The sequence below is a fragment of the Xyrauchen texanus genome, chromosome 44 (genome assembly GCF_025860055.1).
Source record: "Xyrauchen texanus isolate HMW12.3.18 chromosome 44, RBS_HiC_50CHRs, whole genome shotgun sequence".
Classification (NCBI taxonomy): domain Eukaryota; kingdom Metazoa; phylum Chordata; class Actinopteri; order Cypriniformes; family Catostomidae; genus Xyrauchen; species Xyrauchen texanus.
In genome coordinates this window covers 24,271,279-24,297,031 of record NC_068319.1, presented here as the reverse complement: position 1 = coordinate 24,297,031, position 25,753 = coordinate 24,271,279, and the positions used below count along the sequence as shown (strand labels likewise).

The window sequence follows — 25,753 nt, the reverse complement described above, 5'->3', positions numbered from 1 at the left end:
TTTGATGATGTAATACAACACAACGCTATGATTTCACGCGTGTCCTTGGGCAGCCCATGTTGTCAAAAAGGGATTGCGCAGTAAGACATGCTTGTAAATATACTGTAAACTATTCTACATGAGTAAAGTAAGTATGTGTTTGATTTTGTATTATTACATTGAAATGTGTTTTGACCACACTGTATTTTCAATGCAGTGCTTGTTAACGACGGGGGACTTTTCTTTCAAGGCTCAGTAATGTAGCCTAGTAGCATGTAATGAACTACAGTACACTTATGTTTAACGCACCTGACAGATGCTTTCACAGTACATTTGTCATGTACTACAGCGTGCGTACTAGCGTTAAAATGAAAGGTGAAAAAATGATTATATATACATGTACAAACACACACACGCATACACACTGACGGCCAAAAGTCTGGAATAATGTACAGATTTTGGTCTTATGCAAAGAAATTGGTACTTTAATTCACCAAAGTGGGATTCAGCTGATCACAATGTATAGTCAGGACATTAATAACATGAAAAATTACTTTTACAATTTGAAAAAAAAAAACTACTTCAAAGAGTTCTCATCAAAAAAATCCTCCACACGCAGCAATGACCGCTTTAAAGATCTTTGAGATTCTAGCTGTCAGTTTGTCCAGATACTCGGGTGACATTTCACCCCACACTTCCTGTAGCACTTGCCATAGATGTGTCTGTCTTTTCGGGCACTTCTCACGCACCTTACAGTCTATCTGATCCCACAAAAGATCAATGTGTTTAAGATCCATAACACTCTTTTCCAATGATCTGTTGTTCAATGTCTGTGTTTCTTTGCCCACTATAACCTTTTCTTTTTGATTTTGTGTTTCAAAAGTGTCTTTTTTTTTGCAATTCTTCCCTTAAGTCCTGCACCCCTGAGTCTTCTCTTTACTGTTGTACATGAAACTGGTGTTGAGCGGGTAGAATTCAATGAAGCTGTCAGCTGAGGACATGTGAAGCGTCTATTTCTCAAACTAGAGACTCTGATGTACTTATCCTCTTGTTTAGTTGTTCATCTGGCCTTCCACATCTCTTTCTGTCCTTGTTAGAACCAGTTGTCCTTTGTCTTTGAAGACTGTAGTGTTCACCTTTGTATGAAATCTTAATTTTTTGGCAATTTCAAGCATTGTATAGCCTTCGATCCTCAAAACAATGATTGACTGACGAGTTTCTAGAGAAATCTGTTTCTTTTTTTTTTTGCTATTTTTGACCTAATATTGACCTTAAGACATGCCAGTCTATTGCATACTGTGGTAACTCAAAAACAAAGACACTGTTAAGCTCATTTAACAAACCAAATAGCTCTCAACTGTGTTTGATATAATGGCAAGTGATTTTATAGTTCCAAATTAGCAATTTAGCATGATCACTCAAGGATAAGATGTTGGAGTGATGGCTGTCTAGATTTGATCAAAAATAACTTTTTTCAAATAGTGTTGGTGCTGTTTTTTACATCAGTAATGACCTGACAATACATTTTGATCAGTTTAATGCCACTTTGCTGAATTAAAGTGCCTGTTTCGGAAGGAAATAGCAAAATCTATACATTATTCCAAACTTTTGGCCACCTGTGTGTGTGTGTGTGTGTGTGTGTGTGTGTGTGTGTGTGTGTATACATATATTAGGGCTGCACGATTTGGGGGAAATGTCATATTGCGATTATTGAGGCTAATATTGTGATATAATAAACAAATGGTAACATGAGTCAACTTGCTTGGTTATCTAGGAAAATGCACAAATAGATTACTGATAATGCTGAAATGTGTATTTCTCAACTCAAACATACAAACTAGCAACAACAACAACTATAAATGCACAGTGTTTTCAATAGGGCTGGGATAAACGATCATTTTTTAAACGATTAATCTAACGATTCATTTTTCCAGTCCGATTCGATTTCGATTTGATTATCTCCTCATTAATTGACTAATAGCAATTTATACATGTTGATTTACATATCTGCATGAAAAAAACATGAATTCCTTAACATTGCAATATATGTTTATTGCTCTTAAAATTCCAAAATAAAAGACTATACAAGTGCAAAGTATTGCATTCTTAGTCAGAGGTAGCATTCAATAAAACCTTGGAGCCTTGAAAACACATAGGCCTAGCTTTCTGAAAAAAAAGTGCATCTTGTAATTCTTCTTTCAGATTAAAATAACAACAACTTGATGTCTAGCATTCAATAAAAAAATAAAAAGGTCACCCAAAATACTTGTATAGAGCAATTGAAAGAATACAGTAACTATTGTAAACTTGGGGGCTTTAAGGTAATACAGAAAGTGCTTTTCCAACAAAAAATAAATAATGAAAATAAACATTCAGAATTCAACATTTATGTTGAACATACTGAAAAAAAAGCATCTTTATTCACATGCAAATAACAACTTACACTGACACTTTCCTTTCACCTTAAGAATACTGTGTGTGTGTGCCTTCAGGTGCTGGTGCTAGAATGGAAGGCCATCTCCATTTTGCAAAGACGACATATCACGGAATTGTTTCCTTTAATGTAAAAGAATTCCCATACTTTAGAGGAACGAGTGCCTTGCACTTCTGATAGTCTGAGGAGCCACTCGTGTTGCTACTACTCTCCGGCGCCGCCATCTTTGTTTTGGGTCTGACGAATCGACGCGCATATTTTGCGTCAAAGTATTTTTTTCAAATTAAAATATTTTTACAAAATTAAATAATAACTTCTTTGCATTACTGCAAACTTGTTATTTTCTCAATATTACACCTAAATAAAATGGAACAATAAATAAGAACATCCACATTTTCATGAAAATAAGATTGTCCAAACAAACAGGGACATTTAAGCAGGATGTAACGTGTACTTTCTATAAACTCTTTTGAAAAGGAAACTGGATATAAAAGTGTGGTTCACTCAAAACACTAAAACTGTTGTTGATGTTGCTGTTGCTGTTGTTTTTTTTTTTCATTACCAACTGGTATTTCCAAATCCTCTTTCTAAAAAGTTCTACTTATCGCTGGTACCTCTTGTCCAGTGTGTGGATCATTTTCTGAAATCCCACTTTGCTGACGGTGCATCATGTCTCTTTATATCTCTGTGAAGACTTGTCATTTGGTGTGACACTTGCAAACACATCTGAAACTGTGCTTTGTTTTGTTAACTGGGCTTTTTAATGTAGTTTTAGTCAATGAAAATTGTTGACATTTTAGTCATATTTTAGTAACATTTAGTCATTTTGATATTTTAGCCACTGAACACTGTAAACATTTTAGCCATAAGAGTATTATTGATAAGCATTTGCCAATCTTGTCTATCCAAAACCAAAATATATATACACACACACACACACACACACACACACACACACACACACACACACACATTTTATTTTTGTTGTTATTTTTCACATAAGATTGATCTTATCATGATGATCTCATCAACGATGCTACACGTTGCAAGCTGCAGACAGCGGGGGTGAGAGACGAGCGTCTCTGTATTAGAGTGCATCACCCGGCAGAACTTTATATCTCTCCCGGTCTCGACTCCCGCTCAGATTGTGTCTCTTCCACGACTGGTTGATGTGGCTCTGACCGCACCGAGACAGTTTTGGAGTTTGTGTTTATTTACATGGCTCACTCCCATATTATATGAACTTTATTTAAGGATGAAATAAAGACATATCGCCAAACTATGATCTGTGTTATTTTTTCTGGCCACCAGCTCAGTGTCGGTCTGCTCGGCGTCCATCTTCACCTGATTTCCACGCTGCACACCGGAAACTCGCATGACAAGACCACACGTGCCACTACCTAAACTGAGACTGACTGGTCATCTTTTTATTAGCAGTGTAGAAAATGGGCAAACAGCTTTCAGAGAGAATGGGCTGTTACATCCACACATGCACTTATTTATTTAATGTAATCGCAGCATTTGCCATCATATAATCGCACAGGCTTACATCACGATTACGATTACGATATGATTAATCGTGCAGCACTACTTGTGAGTGATTCGCTCCTATGCACTGACGTAAGGTGTAAAGCGGTGATCAATTGTACGCCATGAACTGTACGGCAACTTTATACTACAACCAATCTGACATGCAACACTGTCTAGGTTTTTACAGGAAGGACTTTATCAGTTCACAATATAAACATTTATTTTATGAGGTGAGCTCATACAGTCAGGGTAAAGCAACTGCTCTTATTCCTAACTGCAGCATACTGTAACCCACGGACCACCTGTGCTACAGTTTTTTAGCTTGACTTCCCTTCAAAAACTGCCATCACCTCCTATCCATCCTCACCCGTTGGACCAAATCACCCATGTCGGACACCTCCCATCTACCATGGATGACAATAGAGTCACACTTTTCATTTTTGATCTGCCTCAAACCATAACAACTGCGGCTCGCATTGAACCTCTAACATGCATCATCAAGGCCTGATAGTAATCGCAGCTTGTGCGTGTTTAGGGGGAAACTGTAGTCGCTGCTATAAGACTCGTGCCATCATGTTATCTCTATCACGGTGGAACACAGCAACTGTAAAAACACAAGAGGCCAAACTTGTTTCATTCGCTGTCCTTTGGGGAATAAGAAGCAAAAGGTGTATTTTGACTAGAGGGATACCTCACACATAGACATAACAAAGAGGCAATGACAGAGATGCGAGCAGCTCGTGAGCAAGCTAGTGGTAAAGCACCTGCAGGAAAGCACTGTTGATATAGTCCAGACTGATAAACAAACACAATTTGAAGATTTATGCAACTAAAGAGTGGGAAATAAAGGACCAGTGATCTTTATTTATTAGTGGTGCTTGCTAAGGCTAAATATTTTTTAACTGCATTTTGTTGGAGCAGATGCCAAACGGTTTGCAGCTGTAGTGCTTGTGTTGGTGACCCAGGTTGGAGTAAGTCTTGCAACATTTACCAATTTTAATAATTTCTTACTAATATTTGCTGTCTATTTTCTACAATCCGAATAAAAGTGGCAACAAAGATCAAACAAACTGTAAAGATGGGACTACAAACTGGGTCCTTTGAAGATTACAGCCCTTAAACTTTGGGTTGTTGTGCCCTAGTCTTGGTACCCCAACTGATCAGGCGATCAATCGTCACCAATTTCCAAGCCTTCATATATCTCTGTAAAGATCTGTCCACATTAGCTATAGTGCAAAACTTTTAGATTTTAAACATGCCCCCTGGTGGTAAAATCTAGTTAATCTGATCAATTAAATAAAGTTTTTGCATTAAACATTGTTGCATCTTTGCATTAAAGTATTTTCTCTCCTTTTTTCAATAGCTATACAGACATGGCATTAAGTCATCTTAGCCTCCTGCGGCCAGTATTGTGCAGATTTCTGCCTTCCATCACGAGGATCCCATTGGTGGCTGCCTTAAGAGTTCCTTCTTTGCCCCGAGCGAGCTGTCCTGTGGTTCTGCCGAATTATGTCCGTCATTATGCCACAAAGAAGAGTAAAGGCAAGTGGAGCACCACAGCTACTTATCCCTCTCAGAGCAACAACAAAGAACTTCTATCATAGGGGTGGGATTGGATATTGTATTTGTTTTCCATAGCAGTGCTTGTTTAGGTTCACTCAAGTGGGTTTTGAGCCCTTATGAAGGGAGGAGAGATTCCCCGTCTGACCTCCAAATCCTGCTTTCATTTGTAATGGCTAAAAAAGTCAGCCTGCATGCTGGTTACAATCTTTTATTTCTATCTCGATCTTGTTTCTTTTGAAGCCATCAATGATGAAGACATTGTTGTTTCTTTCTTCATGTTACTTTTTTGATGTTAGCAAAGGCAAAAGGCCAGACAGGCAAAGTGAACATCAATGCAGCATTGGTGGAGGATATTATCAGTCTAGAGGAGGTGAAGGAAGACATGGCGACTGTCCTGACGACCCTGAAGGACGATTTCAGCCGCAACCTCAGCATCCGAACCTCACCAGGTCAGGAACTAGCGACACACAGACAGTCATGCAACCCTGTCTCTGTTGCCCAAATATCTCATGCTTATTACTTTTACCTACAGTAAAGCACCCTAAGGCTCCGAAATACTCACGGTAAAAAAGTTGTTCAAAACAGCTAACTTCAAAGAACTTTATTATTCTTTTGGGGCATACATAAATGAACAATATGCATTAATAAAAATGGAAAACAAAAAAGATTTAAAAATAACCATAAAAGCATTTGCGCTCACACAGAGCTTACATAGAAACCAATACTGACGGCATGAGCGAAATGTACAGATATAAATGTCTACATAAAGGCCATCATATTTTTATAATTTCGCATGTTATTTTTCAGAGAAACAAGTGGTGAAAGTTTGCTTTTTGTAAAATGCACTCTGCCGGTGTTCAGAGATTTAACGCACATACACACATACTGGTTTGATCAGCTTCCAAGTTTTATTTGCATTTTCTTTCCACCAATAAAAGCTGAACCTCACCTGTTGGTTTGCATGCATCAAATACAAATAGAGTAGAATTCAATAGGAATCCAAATAGTACAAGGATTGCCACACATTGCTTTGCGTGAACGCACTGACCCATAATATCTTCTCTCTCTCATCCAAAACCTTGATGACAACACATCCACAGCACTGCCCAGTGGACTCAATTGGACTCAACTTGATAACTCGTGCACATCCCTAATTAGCAGGCTAGCGGCTACAATGCAATGCAGCTTTTGACTGAACACAATAGCAACTCCGACATCAACACCATTGCTGTTTATTCGTGTACTATTTAGTCAAATGTTTTTTCATGATCCATAGTACTGTCACAGGCAAGAAAGTGTTTAGTCTTGTGATGTTTATTGGAGTTTGGCAGTCCAGCTTATGGTGCATTACCGACACCTAGTGAGCTATAGTGTGGAGTGTCACAAGAAAGTCTTTCAGTGGAGACAAACTTCAGCTGAAGATGACGAAATTGGAGACAATTTATTGAAAAGAGGTCATACACACCTAATGTAGGATTAAATCCTAAATAGAGTGTTTTTTAAAGGTAGCTTACCCTCTGGGGTTTACTTTTAAACAAACAAGGTATGTTTACAAAGATTCTTGAGATCTAACAAACATGTGGAATGCATATCCTCATTAATGACGGATATCGAACAATATGAAAAATAAATATTGTGATGATATTTTTGACTATGTCGCCCAGCTCTACCGAGAGAACATCATTGCCCGCTGTCACTCAACGCCATGGATAACAGCTGCAAAAAAATAAACTTAACAAATCGCCACTTATTACAACGCACACAAATGAAATGGAAACGCCTGCTCAAAGACAGGAGATATGTTTCTTTATTAGATACTTGAAGAAATCCATTTCAAAAAGTGGTGGAAACAAAATGGGCAAAGGCAAAAAGTGGTAGTGACCTGTCCCACCTGTAAATGACGCCTGTGGTAGTGTATAAAAATCTTCTACAGTATATGTAAGAAAAGAGCCGTAATGAATCAGGGGTATTGAAGTAGATGGCATTCTAATGAATAGTTGGAAAAGTGAATTAGGTAATGATGTGTAGACCAAGGAACTTGTTGCTTTTATCTCTTTCCATTTAGGTGGACCACATGTTCACCTCTCTGTGTCTCCCATATCTTCTTAGTTTTGCTAACATTCGAGGAGAGTTTGTTGTCGTCACACTATACTGATAGTGCTTTGACTCCTCCCAGTTTCATCTCCATTGGAGATGTGGCCTTAGATGTTTTTTCATAAGAAAATATAATGGTAAAGTTGGAGCTGCGCAACATAGTAATGCACGAAAAGGAAGTACAGGAGTGGACTGAGCATGAAACCCTGCATGATGACATGATGATGGTTCATTGATCACTGCTTGTTGGGTTTGAACCAATGTTTCAATTACCAGCCCAGATCTCCAATTAAGGCTTTTCTGAGTTGATCTGTATGGTTGAGGTCAGTTAGGTTATTTAAGGCTAAAGGAGTTTTGTGTTGCCTCATCCTCCCACGAGGATTAATGCACAGAGATCCACCTTTTCACATATTCTGGCCATTACCATTGTTCTACAAGGTGAGGTCACTTACCTTGTTTGTGATCCTACTTCCTGAAATACAACCAGGTCAACCCTGTTTGCTGCAGCCCAGTTTCGAAAGACATTTTAAGACATTTGGGTCTAGCAGTGGTAGCCTCTCTTCAAAGTCCATGTTGTTAAATTTCACCTTATGACCTTTTCCAAACCTTACCTCCCCCATCCTTGCTCTTTGGTCAGTCTTGGACTTGGACATGGCCTAATCCATGGAATGACTTAGGCCAGTGAGATGGCAGAATGGAATGACGTCTTTTCGATAAGCAAATCATCTGGCTTTAATTAAGTAGTACATTTATTATGATGGATGAAAAGGACAGGAGAATCACCTTGGCCAAGGGAGAGAGGTTGCAGAGAAGGGGATTAATGTGGTGAACTGGTGTCTGGGCACACTGCACAGGGATTACGGCCAGTCGGTCTGTCAGCTATAGGATCATCAACTGTTTGTGCTTGGATCTCTGCAAATGTACCTTCTCCTATGCCAGATAAATCTGCCGTCAGAGGATATCGCTTCACAGGCCTGTTTTTATTTTTCCAAACACCTCATCTCAAGAACAAGGGCTGTGCTTCCTTATGATAATCCCTCTAACGTGTTTCCAGCAAAGGACTCAGAATTGTTTCCTGAAAACTATTCTAGCATCCGGCCAATATAGCTTCTGAATATTGAGTAACCTTTAGGTACTTGAAATAGAGAGGGCAACAGGTGGTACCATGACCACAAAAAGCCCATTTGGCTAATAGCTTCCCTGTTGATCCTCAGTTTTTTAACAGAGGAAACAGCAATATGCTCCATGCAAGTGTTAGCAGATGTGAACGCTTCCAGGTAACACATACATGCATGCTAGAATGCACAAGCTGAAATGGGTTCCAGGGCCAAAGTTATCCACGGCAAGTCCATACTCCAGGCCAAGTGCATGCAGCCAAACCTTTGCTCGCCATATGTCAAGATGGAGATTTGGTCGAAATCCCATTTGCACTGCTAAGCCTGTTGACAGATGCTGCTTTTTAAAGATCACTGAAAGGCAAAATATGACCTTCTTAGATGTTGTTTTTCAACAAGTGGGCTGACAAATGGTACATATATGGAGAATTTCAAGCTTTTGAGTGTTTTCTCAGAGCAAAAAGGCACATGCAGGTTCTCTTATGTCTTGAAAAGATCAAAGTGTAGAAAAAATTGCTCTCCGCTCTCTCAGAAGTGTGGGATAAAGTAAGGAAGGACAGGGGAGAGAGACAGAAACATTGTCGTGTGAGGCAAAGCAGATGAGGGAAGGAGACGTGCAGGCAAAATGTTCTGGAGAGAATGGAAGAAGTTAGCTGCTTTCATCCCCTGAGGGGAGCGAGACGCGTCGTCACAAAAGTCATAGACAGCAGCCTCTTCATTCGTTCATACTTCAAGACAGTTTGGGAAAGTATACAGAATGCAGACATATGTCTAGTCATGAGGCAGAGTGAAATCATTCCATTCCATTCTTTTTTTTTCTGAACTCAGTGCCCCCAACCTTCCTAAATTTCAGATTTTAAAAGTAATTTTGTTTGATAAATGCAGTCAAACTGGACTTGAAGAAAATGTATATATTGTAGTTCATATTAAATGACCTCTTACAGCATGTGCATAATGATGCTAATAAAGTGTAGGCATCCGGTTCAGAATTTAATGGGGGCTTGGGGCAAAAATTCCATAGAAATAAAAAATATAAAAACAATATGGGAGCAAAAAATGCTCCCGCAACAAGATCCTGTTTTTTTTTTTTATTTTAATTTGTTATTACTATTAAAAATATCTGATCTAGTTAAAAATACATATGTGCAGCTGTTGCCGAGTCAGTAGGGGATATTTTCACCACCACCCACACAGACGGGCACTCCGCAACAGTTCGGTGTTGTGCTCCTGCGTGACATTGTTGCTAGTCTCTGCACTCTGTGTCACAAGTGGCCTTTCCTGTTGCATTAACGTTATTGGTGGACTGCACAACTGGCCATAGCTTTAGAAATTCTGATCACATAAAATGTACCGGTGATAAAACTATGATATATTTCTAATTTGACAAGGAATCAGTTATCTTGTCTCTAAACATTAAAACGTATTGTTAATTGTCCGGATATGTTAAATAACCGAAATAATAAATAAAAATGTATTAAAGGTGCTGAGCGAATATTTAAAAAAAAAAATTTCTCTTCATGGAAAGGTATGCAAAAAATATTCCTACTCCCTTAAAGATATCACTGAAATAAGTGTCATGAGATATCTCACCTGTCTCTTTGATAGCTCTAGACTCTGTAAACAGCCAACAAAAATGTGTCCATGGGTAATGACGCTTTCTGCCTGTGAATCATTTTGCGCGTTCTCATAGTATTGTAGTTATCTCAGTGGGTAGGTCCACAGTTTTTGTTGCATATCACTGGGTTGTCCTGCAGCTTTCATTGCATCTCGCTGGGTAGTTCTGCAGCTTTTATTGAGTCTGGCTGGTTACATGGTTTTCGTTGCATCTCGCTGGGTAGTGCCATGGTTTTTGCATCTCACTGTGTAGTTCTGTGGCTTTTGTTGCATCTCACTAGGTAGTTACTAGGGGTGTTTCATCACGATACGATCTTATATCGATTATCTTGGCCTGTGATCCGATATATTCTCTTTCCTTCATTAGTTCTTTTCAGAATGTCAGCGCTGTTGAACTTCTCCATGGTGCTATAAAATAGCAAATTCTCATGTAAAATTCAAATGGATTGCATGTGCAACAATATCGATGGAAGCCCGAATTAATCGAGCATGTGAGCCGCTCTGCGTTTGTCATGAGAACTCACATTTTAAGGAGAACCCGGCAAATGCACTCACACAGATCCGGTCAATGGAGTTTGCATTTCACGGGAAGCCCGGTTGATGTGTGCACATGCCGCACAGATAGCATAGCACAATTTGGCTTCACAGACCCTGCGCACATCCTTGTCCCATGTGAAATGCATATTATTGCTCATAAAGTGAAATAAATGTAATAAGGTTGCTTTGACAGAAATGTGTACGGATGAGGTTGACATGAGGGTATTAAAATTAAAGGTACATCTTAAAAAAATGTCGATATCGATAATTACACATTGTATCGATAACATTGGATAGTTGGTTATTGGATCGATGCATTGATCCAGATCGATGAATTGTTACACATCTAGTAGTTGCATGGTTTTCACTGCATCTCACTGGGTAGTTCCGGGGCTTTCGTTGCATCTCACTAGGTAGTTACATGGTTTTCGTTGCATCTCACTGGATAATTTCAAGATTTTTGTTGCGTCTCACTGAGTAGTTCCGCAGCTTTCACTGCATCTCACTGGGTAGTTCTGCCCACAGTAAAATCTTGTTGGTCCAAACTCATTGGAACTGCTCTAAATAACCATATATTAAATATCTAATATGTTCTGAGTGGCTGTCAGTTTTGTTGTTTCTCACATTTCGCTTTCACAAAGTACAGAAAAATTACTTGATATTTTAAACTTGTGATGTGCCAAGTTAGGACTAGCTGTTATTAGCTTTTACTTTGTTTGAAATGTTTTAGTTTTTTCAATTTTAAGTGGTAAATGGGTGAATAATTCACAGTTTTAGAAAAAACTATGGTATTAACTTTGTGTAAAATTGTGTTTCTATGTGTTCAGGTGTGCTGGACCACATAACAGTCACCACAAAGGATGGCAAATTTCCACTGAACCAGCTGGGCCAGATATCCATGAAGTCTCCTCAGCTCCTTGTGGTCAATATGACTGGCTTCCCAGAGGTACGGCACCAAAACTATGGATGGTTTCCTAGCAGAACCTCATAATATACCCTCTCCAGTCATACTTAGGCATGCATAGTTAAGCACACACACCAAAACACTCTTTCACTTGCTGAAACCTGAGTGTGATGGACTCTTTCCAGCCTGAGAATTTTAGAGAAATTGATTGATTTGGGGGGGGAGACCTTTGTTCTTGGAGAACGATTGAAACGTAGGCCAAGAGTCTGTGGTTAACTGTCAGAGGCCAGGAAATGACCGAAAAATGCCCTCTGGAACTTATCCCTTTGTTAATGTGTGATATCTCTCTCTCTTTCCTTGTGTCCTTCTGCCTCTCCATGCATTGAGACTCTGTCTTTCTGTTTTTTCCTTTCCTTCTCCTACACCACACTCTCTGTTGATGTGTATATATATCCGTCATACTGCCTGATGCTCAGATAAACCTAATCAGATTAATGCTCTCTCATCCTGGCCTCTGTCCTCTCAATACCAAAGTCTCTGGTTACCTTGTGGTTCTAAAACCCAACAATCCAGTTTCTCCATCCATCCTTCAAGACTCCAAGCACTTGCATGTATATTAGGGGTGGGAACCAGTGGGGACCTGGGGATGTAATACTATATTGTTACCTGGGTCACAATATGATAATACTGCCATTCTTTATGTTTAGTGTATTGCTCTATATCTTTTACTCATTCATTTCTATTGGACTTTGTACTTTGAGCAGCAAGAACTTCCTGCTTTACTTCAAATTGAAGTACTTTGAAATATCGGATCTCTACTATATTATACTGTATAGTATAAAGGATTTACTAATATTCTAATATATACCCAGATAAATCCCCAAGTTTACCTTTCCTTTTGGTAATAGTGGGTGCGGTGACACTGAGGTGACACGTTATGTTATTGATATAACAATTAACTACTTGCAAATAGATTTGTCTCTCTATTCATCATTTCTATATTAACTTAATACAAAAAAAAGACCCTGCATAATATTCAATTGGTACGTTTTCATGCTTCGATGACCATAATGCCAGATGCAGCCTTTCGGGATGTCAGAAAAACTGGCCATTACCTACCAGGCCTGCATAAAACAACAAAGAGGTGACTGAATCAGACCGAAAGCAAACAGCTTTGTGATTATTCTAATGCTTCACACACTTCTGGAGAAGAGGCCATTGTTTTTCAGTCATTCATTAAAGGGCCAGAGAAGGTCAAGTCTTTTTGAAAAACAGCAGTGGCTGTTATGTGTTGTGGTGCAGACAGCAGTCATTAGCTTTCTCTCCCCGTGTGCATGTGTGGTATCCAGAATCATTTACAATGTTTGTTTTTTCGTGCCGACTTTGAACTTTCCTTGGTTTTTAATCACAAGTACGAATCGTACTGCTTTTTTAAAAAAAAAAACATATTAACCAGGACAGTGCCAGTTTTACCGTAAAAGTCTGACATGTGAGGAATTAATGATGAAATGAAGTTAAGAGAAAATCACACTCGCACGCAAACGACTGCATGAGTCACTGAGTTTTGTACAGATGTGTAGATCACAGAACTCCCTGGGAAATGCATTTAAGATTACGGGAATGTGTGTACAGTTTTCATATAAATATGTAAAGTGAAATTGTCTGACAGACATCTGAACCTATAATGAGTCAAACTCCAACAAACCTATTCAACAGTAAATTGTCACTGATTGTGCAAGTTCATGGGACTAATTCAGTCTAAAAGTAAACTAAGGGGATGTTCAGAATGGCATACTACTCAAACTACTTCTGAGGTATGCAGTGGATACCTGTAGGACCTGCTTCATTTGCCAAGATATGCAGCAGTATAAAGCAGAGCACACAATTCTGTTTATCGTAGCATACTGCAATTTGTTTTATTTGTAAGTTTTGTTCAGAATATCATACCCCCGCCCTGTCAGCAATTTACGTTTATATTAAGGGGCATTTTTTGCATTTACGAGGGCATATTTTTATGAACCGATTCAAACATAAACTGTTTCCTTTGTTTATGTCAAATACTTATCAAGTCAATAATGCAAATTCTCAAGATTGAAAATGACCTCTTACCATGAGAATTATATCAACAATAATTAATATTTTATGCCATGATATTTATAACTAGGAATTAGGGCTGGGTGAAATGGCAACAAAAATGCAATCTCGATATTTTTCAGCTTATTGGCTATATTTAATATGTATTTCGATAATTATGTATTTGCTATGAAATGGCATTAAACGTTTTTTTGTTTGTATTTTAACCAGAAGAAATGTTCTTTCAAACAAACACCCATTGTAGCCAAGAAGATTTTAAATTTAATGCATTAAATAAAAATCTATAAATAATTAAGGCATGTTTTTCTCTAAATTAACACAAGAACAATATTTAATCATTTTTATTTACGTGCACCAATACAACAATACAGTAATAATTAAATAACTAAATATATTTCTACTAAAACATTTTTGAAGCCCATTTCAGTTTTATTATAATACAATATAATACTGAAATATAATTTTTATATGAGTTATTATGAGGATTATATTTGTTTTTGTACAATAACAGTATATTTTGTCTAATTCACTTTACCTTCACCTGGAGCTTTTATTTTGGCAGAACACTGAAAGTGCAGGTGCAGCAGTGTTGCTCATTACAAATCTGTTGAAACACTGTCATCTCCTTTTCTGTGATACCGTGTCCCATTTCTAGATTTGTATAATAACATAATATCATCACAGAGCACATCACTTGTTCGCTGTTCCCTCTGAAGCTCACAAAGACCGTGTATTCATTGAATTCATTTGCAGACTTTTTTTAAATAATCACAAATGACAATTAGGAATGTAACAATACACAATTATCATGATACGATACTATGCAGAAGCCTCACAATACGATAGGATTATAAAAAATTAAATAAAAAACGGGCCCACAAATTGTCTTTTCTCAAACTTATTCAAGGAATCGACTAATGTATTTTAAATCTTAAGTGACACAACAGTGTCTTACATTGGCAACATAAAGCAGAGCTCTATATAATGTACCTTATACAACAGCATTTATCAGCAGATTAAAATGAGAAAAACTCACAACACAGAAAAATGTGTTGGTGCTATTCAAATTAAAATGTAGACTTGAATGTAGACATTCACAATACACATAATTCCAAAGCAGCTTTGTAGAAAATCATGCATTAAAGACTTAAAGCCCCCAGTGAGCGTGCTAAATGTATCCATGGCAAAGAAAAAACCCTCCGTTCAATAGTTGGTGAAGAAATAAAAAAATCTTGAGAGGAACCTAACTACTGGCTTTACATTATGTACATAAAACAATATTATTTAGCGGTTTGAGCAAAAACTGATCGGCAAATGTAATGTTTTTTGCTTTGTGGTTTCACTTTGCATGCAAACATTAGCAGTCTTAATGGCATTAGCAGTCTTAACGGCTATCTATTTCAACGTCAAAAGCAGAGAATAATAAGCCCTGTGTAATCGTGGGTTTCTTACGTTGTCGTTTTTTGAATAAGCTGGTTTTTGGTAGTGTGCATGTGATCACGCTCCATGTTGGCAGGGCGAGGCCGGCTGTTAATTGCAATTTGCTGCTGCTGTTTCTGACTTGCAAATCCACAGATTTGCGCAGTGATGTCACGTAAATGAACAACATGTTTGATGTATTGTAGCACCAGGACATGACACCGTTGTTTGGCAAGTTCAACAAGCTGTAATGCTACAATCTACTTGCCGTTTGCCATCAATCTAGGAAGGATCATGAAATTTGTCCAATGACACGCTCTTTTTAGAAATGTAGTGGCCAAATAAATAGTGCACTACAATCATCATAATATTCACATAATTGCTTAATTTTATATCGCCAACTAAATCATCGCAAAAATATTATGAATATTCAGTGTATCACCCAGACCTAATAGAAATATAACGAACCATTTCAGGTATTACAAATAAAAAAATGAAGAATTCATTAGGAGGGCACATTCTGAATTTTTAGGGCATTTTTGGTAGACATTTTGTCCCCACACCCTTCAGTTTGACGAATTAAACGGATGTTACGGTATATCTGCCTCCATTTTCAACATATTTTTCTTTGCTCAATTATTTGATCCGTGCAAAAGTTTACACATTTGTTCACAAACTTAAAAATCCAAAGTATTTCTGAGATGATAACTGGCGCTTAATTAAATGCTCAATTAAATATTCAAATTAATGAGTTGTTGTGTGCAAATTGTAGCATACTACTGTTTAAATGTATATTGTTGCATTCTGCACTTCATATTATTTAATATGCTATATTAGTACATAGTAAATTCTGCAAAGTATGCAGTCAGCAGTGCACTAGTATTCCATTCCGAACATAACCTAAATCTTCATCCATGAAACCAGAAGCCCCATGATATATACATACTACACTGCCTCCACACAAGTTTAGAGTGTATTCTGAGGCTAATCAGGCCACAGGAGTTGCAATAGGTTATGAGGTGAACAAGCAGAAACCCCCAAAACTGGGTCACTGTGGGTCATCGCCCTGCACTGCAACATCTCAGCTCCGTCCCCAGGGATCTGGTGCTGACAGTGCCTCGCAGCACTTCCTACATCACACACTCCTCCCACCCCACCTCCCCAGCACTCTACCCTTCTCTCTGGAGCTTCATCATGACGAGATCCTGCCCAGCGTTTTCTGGATCAAAGGACCTGGGGTCAGGGTACTTTACTGATCTGGGAGGGGGTGGTCTAGTGAGGGATAAGGGTTGGAGAGATGCAGAGGATAGTTCACCCAAAAATTAAAACTCTGTCATAATTGACTTACCATTTTGTTGTTCAACTTTTTTTCAAGAACATCATATGGATTTGGGACAACAAGAGGGTGAGTAAATGATGATAGAATTTCCATTCTTAGAAGAACTATTACTTTAAGGCAGGGCTACTCAACTTTGGAAAGCTCAGGGGCCGCATAGCTGGATCCCTGTAGACTATGAGTGATTCTCTTTCTAGGATTTTAATCTTAGGTGGGGCTCAGCCTCAAATTACAATATAGATGTGCACATTTAATCTATTCCACTCTGTTGCATAGTGTTTGGGTTTTCGTTTTAACTATGTTTACATCATTTGAGATAGCAGCTAATATTCATTCTGAATATTGTCATTTTCTATAGTAAACACTGAAAATTAACTGAAAACACTTAAAGAAACATTCAGAGAATCTCCATTTATTATCAAAAACTTTAGAACATGAATCAATAATTTCACAACTTTTATAGATTAAAGTTATATAAAACACCACAAAAACATATTTCTAGAATATATGTCACATTAAGTTTTATTTGTATTTAGTGGCATGAATTAACTCCAGATGATGATTCCCTAGGCACATTAGCTTGTGACTCGATTCTTTTGAATTTGTTCAAAAGAGAAGATCACTCGGGAAAGAAATCCCATTCGACTAACCTGGTGTGTATATACACTCACCTAAAGGATTATTAGGAACACCATACTAATACTGTGTTTGACCCCCTTTCGCCTTCAGAACTGCCTTAATTCTACGTGGCATTGATTCAACAAGGTGCTGAAAGCATTCTTTAAAAATGTTGGCCCATATTGATAGGATAGCATCTTGCAGTTGATGGAGATTTGTGGGATGCACATCCAGGCACGAAGCTCCCGTTCCACCACATCCCAAAGATGCTCTATTGGGTTGAGATCTGGTGACTGTGGGGGCCATTTTAGTACAGTGAACTCATTGTCATGTTCAAGAAACCAATTTGAAATGATTCGAGCTTTGTGACATGGTGCATTATCCTGCTGGAAGTAGCCATCAGAGGATGGGTACATGGTGGCCATAAAGGGATGGACATGGTCAGAAACAATGCTCAGGTAGGCCGTGGCATTTAAACGATGCCCAATTGGCACTAAGGGGCCTAAAGTGTGCCAAGAAAACATCCCCCACACCATTACACCACCACCACCAGCCTGCACAGTGGTAACAAGGCATGTTGGATCCATGTTCTCATTCTGTTTACGTCAAATTCTGACTCTACCATCTGAATGTCTCAACAGAAATCGAGACTCATCAGAACAGGCAACATTTTTCCAGTCTTCAACTGTCCAATTTTGGTGAGCTCTTGCAAATTGTAGCCTCTTTTTCCTATTTGGAGTGGAGATGAGTGGTACCTGGTGGGGTCTTCTGCTGTTGTAACCCATCCGCCTCAAGGTTGTGCGTGTTGTGGCTTCACAAATGCTTTGCTGCATACCTCGGTTGTAACGAGTGGTTATTTCAGGCAAAGTTGCTCTTCTATCAGCTTGAATCAGTCGGCCCATTCTCCTCTGACCTCTAGCATCAACAAGGCATTTTCGCCCACAGGACTGCCGCATACTGGATGTTTTTCCCTTTTCACACCATTCTTTGTAAACCCTAGAAATGGTTGTGCGTGAAAATCCCAGTAACTGAGCAGATTGTGAAATACTCAGACCGCCCGTCTGGCACCAACAACCATGCCACGCTCAAAATTGCTTAAATCACCTTTCTTTCCCATTCTGACATTCAGTTTGGAGTTCAGGAGATTGTCTTGACCAGGACCACACCCCTAAATGCATTGAAGCAACTGCCATGTGATTGGTTGATTAGATAATTGCATTAATGAGAAATTGAACAGGTGTTGCTAATAATCCTTTAGGTGAGTGTATATATATATATATATATATAATATATTTCTGTGCACAGAACTGCTGCTCACTGGATGTTTTTTGTTTTTGACCCATACTGAGTAAATTCTAGAGACTGTTGTGTGTCAAAATCCCAGGAGATCAGCAGTTACAGAAATACTCGAACCAGCCCATCATGCACCAACAATCATGCTACAGTCCAAATCACTGAGATCAAATTTTTCCCCATTCTGATGGTTGTGTGAACATTAATTGAAGCTCCTGACCATATCTGCATGATTTTATGCACTGCAATGCTGCCACACGATTGGCTGATTAGATAATTGCATGGATGTTTGTTGGTGCCAGATGGGCTGATTTGAGTATTTCTGTAACTGTTGATCTCCTGGGATTTTCGTGTGTGTGTGTCTGTGTGTGTACAGACAAAATATACAAAATATACAGGTATTTACTGCTCCTTCAGTCGGTCAACAGATGCTGATCCTTGCTCATTTACAATTGAATGGGGGAATGGAATGCATTTGTTCAATTGGTCAAACCAATGATTTGTTCCTTTACAGCTGGCACTCCAATACATTTGGCAATCTTTAAAAGTGGGAAAAGCCACAGTGAAAAAAAGCCATAGTGCTGTGCCACTGGCAAAAGATTTGCGTGCTGTTTGCAGAGACACAGATTTTTAGGGGGGGCTCATGCTAAGTATGTTTAGTAGCACTACTTTAAGGGTTGCAACAGGTACCACAAACTCAGCTGGCTGTCATTAGCTCTGATGTGTGTGTGTGATGTGTCCTCAGGCCTTGGCAGCCGTCACCCGCACCTTGCAAGACAGCAGCATGGGACTCAACCCGGAAGTGGAAGGCACTATCATCAGAGTGCCTATTCCCAAGTGAGTGTTTTACCGCCCATGGCCTATGTCCTCATGAACACTCTCACCTTTGCTTTTAACATCACTTTCTCCCCTGTTCCCATCTTACTATCTGACACTATGCCTGGCTGCCTCTTCCTGTTCTTCAGTGAAATGGTGAAGTCTGTTTAATGTCCATTTTGTGACTTTTTAGTGATGATTCCTATGGCAAGCATTGCATTTGAACAAACCCCTGACCCTAACTTTGGCGAGTAACCAGCCTGATCTCAAGAAAAGTATGTGACTGTGTTGACTTTTTTGGCAAAATATTATTTGGTTCCTTGCACATATCATAGCAGATTCAAGGTGAAATGTATGTGACAATAAAAAATTACAATGATCCTAAAAACAGGTTTCATTTTATTTATACAAAATAGAATTCAAAGCTTCCTGCTAGGGATGAACGATATGAAGGAAAAATGCAGTATGTGATAAGTTGTCGGAAAATTTTGAGATATGAGATTACATAATCAAATGAAGACGTCATCAGAGCGTGTTGAACTTTGAACACAACCCCCCAAATAACGTGCTTGTCGTCTGTCCATGCTGAACTTGAGGCTGAGAGGAGTGATTTCACTGGACAATCCATTAATTGAAGCCCATCCTTTGATATATCCACACAGACCACAGCGGCCAAAAAAAACAAAAAAGCAACTTTTGAGTTTGTATACTGGCGTCTGGTCTCATTATTATCTACACACACACACAAAACGTAGAGTGAATCACAGGACATGGCGCCCAGTCCATTCTCTGTTATATGAGTCACCTTGAACGTTTGTGTATTAAAATCATTCCGTTATCGCAAAGCCTTGCGATACACAAATCACGATTATTTAGATTTGCAATATTTCTATAAATTTTATATATCATGCAGCCTGACTCCCTACCTTAAACCTAAACCTAACCAATAGTGTCATAAAAGCATAACTAAGATGAAAAACAATTTCTCAAGCAACCATGTCAATTTTTAAGGGTTCTGTTACACTTTGCTCACTTGTCGACCCGTGTGCTCACAGGTGCAGCATTGCGATACGTACAACGAGCCATGTAAAAATGATTTAGGTATAGTAATTTGATTGTATGAGACAAGGTTGATATGAGACAATGAATCATGCAGCTTGTTGAGGAGAGGTGTGCTGCTATTTTTCTACATAATCAGACTTGTTTTTGCCTGGCTGATGAAAAAAAGGGCAGAAAAATATCTTAGACTTACATTAAAGGTGAGACCTGAGCCATCTCTAGGAAACAGAATATCATGGAGATTTGATGGTGGGCTCTTTTGAATTGGGCCAGAATGCAGCCACTCAGAACACCCGACAAACCACATTGCGACAACAACATGCTAAAAACCACTCAGAACACCTTAGTAACTGCATAGCAACACCCTGGCAACCACTGACATCACAACTGCATCCTGGTGGTGGGTTTTGTACGCAAAGCTAGTTAATAATCTTGTTTGGTTTTGTTCTTGAAAATTTCCCTTTGAACGCCATGTGTTTCTTTTAATCTTATCCTGTTCTTTTACATCTGAAATATATCCAAATATGGTTTTTTTTATTTAAAGAAAAACAAATTCCGGTCATGTTTAACATCTTTGTATTTTAATGTTACATGCTGTCTTCAATGATCTATACATTCCCCATGTGATACAAAAAAGAAAACTCCACAGCTCTCCTCTCATCCCAAGCCAAATAGCCACACGACCTTCATTCTACAAACCACAAAACTGTTTGATTATGAAGCTGGGCAACAGCTACAGCAGCAGGTGCTTGTCTGGCAGCTTGTATGAAGGGGCTGAACGTCTCACCCGTAATCAGCGCAGCCTTCTCGCACGCATTTGCATTTCTAAAGAGAGCGGGAGGCTTGATTGGCTCAGAATCAGTAATTATGAACATTGTTTGCAGTAAACAGACACTACTCTTGGACTGTTTGCAAATGGCTCAATGCAAAATGGCAATTATAAGATGGGGAAACTTTTATACCTATCAGAAATTGGGAGAGAAAAATTATGATTATTGTCAAATGTATTTTTTTTTTTGTAGTTTCCAGCTCGTAGCTGCTTCTGGCTTACATTCATGTCATATAAACAGATTGAAATTATAGCGTTATAATATTAAAATGTAAATAACATGTTTCAGACTATAATTTACTCCTAACACAGCTATTCAACTTTCTTTAAGGCTACGTCCACAATAATATACATAAATGTGAAACCGCAGTTTTCGTTTTCGAAACGCTCTCCATCCAAACTTCTGTTTTCAAACATTTTCCAAATGTTTCTCGTTCACACTGAAATGTCTGAAAGGATTTAAATCCATTTACTGCATATGGGAAAAAAAAAAAAAAAAAGCATTGCCCTGGGGGCCTGAGAAGCTCAGCGTGTATTGACGCTGACTACCACCCATGGAGTCGCAAGTTCGAATCAAGGGCGTGCTGAGTGACTCCAGCCAGGTCTCCTAAGCAAACAAATTGGCCCGGTTGCTAGGGAGGGTAGAGTCACATGAAGTAACCTCCTCGTGGTCGCAATTAGTGGTTCTTGCTCTCAATGGGGTGTGTGATAAGTTGTGCGTGGATCGCGGAGAGTAGCATGAGACTCCACATGCTGTGAGTCTCCGCGGTGTCATGCACAGCAAGCCACATGATGAGATGCACGGATTGACGGTCTCAGAAGCGAAGGCACCAACACGAGGACCTAGTAAGTATGGGAATAGGGCATTCCAAATTGGGGAGAAAAGGCGATATAAAAAACAGCAATTCCATGTAAACGTCCCATCGCCTTTAAAAGAATGCAATGTGAAGGTTGTTCAAAGTAAAATACATTTTTAACAATGCTATCAAAGTGGAGAGCAGGCACAACAATGCCGCTACAACATGGGCCACCATCTTGATTGTTTTGGGTTGAATGGATCACTAAGACAACAAATACGTCATCGTTTTCAAATATCTCAATTTTCCCTGTCCTCACTACAACACGAAGACAGCATCTTTAAATCTATCTACTTGGAAGAGCATTTTTGAAAAACTTTTGTCTGACAAAAACGTCATCGCAGTTGTTTTGTTTCAAAAGAAAACATATTAGTGTGAACATGGCCTAAATGTCATGTACTCATGTACAAATGTATTCAGCCCATCTGATAGAATCCTTTTTCAATGATTATTATGATCTAAAATTATTCATGTATTAAGCTAGTTTAACCATATATTTGACTCCTAGGGTGACGCGAGAGCACAGAGAGAATCTGGTGAAATTGGCTAAGCAGTTCAGTAACAAGGCAAAGGACTCACTGAGGAGAGTCCGCTCCAATGCTGTCAGTCAAGTTAAGAAGTCCAAGGAGGGCATCTCTGAAGACACCATTCGCTTGATAGAAAAACAGGTGATACAAATGAGGATTAACTAACGAATCTGAATCACTGTATTTGATAGAGTTCCCACGGTCATGGAAAAACAGGAAATATCAGGGAATTTTACAATTCTAAATTCCAGGGTTAGAAATGTCAATGGAAATACAAATACTAAAATAAAAAGCCATAGAAAAGTCATGAAAATTTGTAGAGTAAATATGCATATTTCTAGTTCTGCTCTGCTCTAAAATATTTAGTTGGTTAGAAATTGCTCATCATGAGTTTAATCTCTATAAAATGGATATTCCTTATTTAGAAATGATGAATAACTGGAAAAGTCATGGAATACAAAAGTGTGTGTGTGTGTGAGTGTGTATTTATCACTTTGTGGGGACCAAATGTCCCCATAAGGATAGTAAAACCCGAAATTTTTGACCTTGTGGGGACATTTTGTCGGTCCCCATGAGGAAAACAGCTTATAAATCATACTAAATGATGTTTTTGGAAAATGTAAAAATGCAGAAAGTTAGGGGATAGAATATAAAGTTTGTACAGTATAAAAACCATTATGTCTATGGAAAGTCCCCATAAAACATGGAAACCAAACGTGTGTGTGTGTGTGTGTGTGTGTGTGTGTGTGTGTGTGTGTGTGTGTGTGTGTGTGTGTGTGTGTGTGTGTGTTTAAGATGTCGAAATTAATGCATTAACACATGCAATTAATTACTGACCCCCTTAGAGGATAGGGCGTGATTTTTTTTAATTTATTTTTTAAATAGTTTTGTTTGACCTCGCAATGGTTTGCATTCCTTCGCAATAAATTTGCCATGGTTTTACTATAGTGACCATATTTTTTTAACTTTGATATTCATAGAAAAAAACATAGTAATAAGGAAATACAGGAAAATGAAAACTATGGTAATAAAAATCATATTGTGGTTATTATGGATTTACATTAAAACCACAATAATTAGCACGGTTAAACTATATGGATACAGTATACTGTAATAAAACCATGGTTTCTGCCCAAATTGTTTAGTTATATTGCAGTAACTATGAAAAGTAAAGTAAAACTATGGTTTCTGCCAAAAAACAAAGACAAAACATGGTTAGCCTACAAAAGTCATGGTTACTATAGTTATTTCTATACTATTTCAGCAAAAACTATGGTTAATAAAGTCTACAATTGTACTATATTAAAACTATACTTTGTCTTGTATTATTACTATGGTTTCACTACGAATATAATGGTTAAATATGGTTTCTGTAATAAATCCATGGTAAACTTCTTGCGAGGGAACGTAAAACTATTTTAGGAAAAAAATGTCCCGCCCTGTCCTCTAAGGGGCTCCGTAATTAATTAAAAGTGTGTAGCACGTATATTTGTTTAACAAGATCGATGCATTTACCAATTTGACATTAGATTCTGACTTTTTATTCAGCTTTGTGTGAGTTCTAAACACGGTCTGGAGTAGAGCGGAACCTTGGTGATGAACCTTTGCAACATTACACTGACATACACACCACAACAACTCATACAACAGCGATTCTGTGTCAATGATCAAGTGATGGGGAAAGGAACTCTTACAAAACAAATCCAGATTAGATTTGCGACAAAAATAAAGAGCTCTACATCCTTTGTAGGGCAAAATGTTATTACCACAGAAGCACATTGTAACAGGGTAAGGGATGGGCAAGGAGGAGGCGCGAACTGACTAAACAGTCAATGTAAAGTTTAATGATAAAACTCAACATAAAACCAAAATAAACAAACACAGACACATGTAACGTAGCTGCGTGCGTCTTTCTCTCTCGAACTGGCACCTCCGGCTAGTCTTTATCTGGGCCGTGTGTCCTCATGGCCAAGTCCCACCCTCCTCCTCGTCACGCACATCAAATCTTAACTATCACCTAAAAGCAAAACACATGATACATGGCACTGATGAGGGACTGCTGTTGTAGGCTAGCTTGTTGGAGTTCTTTTGTGGATTGTCTATCGACATGCCACTCAAAGTTCACACAATTTAAATTGTGACCCAGTTGCCGTTGATCTTTCAAAGCGTTTGGTAATGACTACCGGACAATTTGGATGAAGTATATTTACGTACTAGCACTAAAAGCAGAACAAGATGTCAGACAAGTTCAAAATGGCATACTACGATACTAGTATAATTACAAAAGAACATTTTGATTGTATAGCAATATTTCCACTCAAGTATGTAATGGTGTATTGTAAGGTTGGGTTTTAGTTGTTTTGCTCCCTCATAGGCCTTTTGCAGTTAATTGTATCTCATTATATTTTTATGTTGTACATGAATAATGAGGATATTATTCAAGTATGTATTATTTGTAACTATTAACATTTTGTTCTGCTTTGCTTTTTCTCCCAACATCACCAGGTTCAACAAATGGCAGACAGTTTTGCAGCAGACATTGACAAACAACTAGCCACTAAAACCAAGGAGTTACTTGGTTGAAAACAACAAGGCCTTCCAAACTCCTATTACGTCCCCAGTCAAAGACAGTCTGCTGTTCTTCTGACTGTAACTAAAATCCCCTGAGCTCTCAATTCCAAACAAAAAACACTTAATGATGGTGCTAATGGAAGCGCAAGTGCCGAAGATGCTGGTTTTGGGTGGTGTTTGTGTGTTTTTCTCATGCATTCACAAATGTTGTCGTGGCACGGCAGTGGGTTGTGGCACTCCTCGTGCTAACATCTTCAAACAAACAAATGGAGGACAAACGAACTTTTAATGTGATTTGGGCTACTCCTCCTAATCAAAGACATTCCACAAATGTGGTGTTTATGTAAAAGCACTGCACTGAATGTAAACTGTGGTCTTTACAGGATGGTGAAAGTCGCACAGGGTGGGGAACGAGTGCACACAACAACATGCTGCCAACATTTGTTTCGCATTCACTGTTGCCGCCACTGGGCAAAAAATTGTCCTTTCCGTTTATACATTTGGATTAATCTCATCTATCAGTGTAAACTTAATAAAATGCATCGATTATTGTTCTGGTCCTGT

General features: G+C 38.5%; 1 protein-coding gene across 1 annotated transcript; it reads left to right on the top strand.

Moving 5' to 3' along the window:
• Positions 1–10: 10 nt before the first annotated feature.
• mrrf (mitochondrial ribosome recycling factor) lies at positions 11–25,753 on the top strand. Its single transcript, XM_052117335.1, has 7 exons — positions 11–127; positions 5,307–5,485; positions 5,803–5,955; positions 11,694–11,812; positions 19,276–19,367; positions 22,600–22,759; positions 25,124–25,753. Exons 2-7 carry the CDS (start codon positions 5,317–5,319, stop codon positions 25,199–25,201), a joined length of 771 nt encoding a protein of 256 aa, XP_051973295.1. The 5' UTR covers positions 11–127; positions 5,307–5,316; the 3' UTR covers positions 25,202–25,753.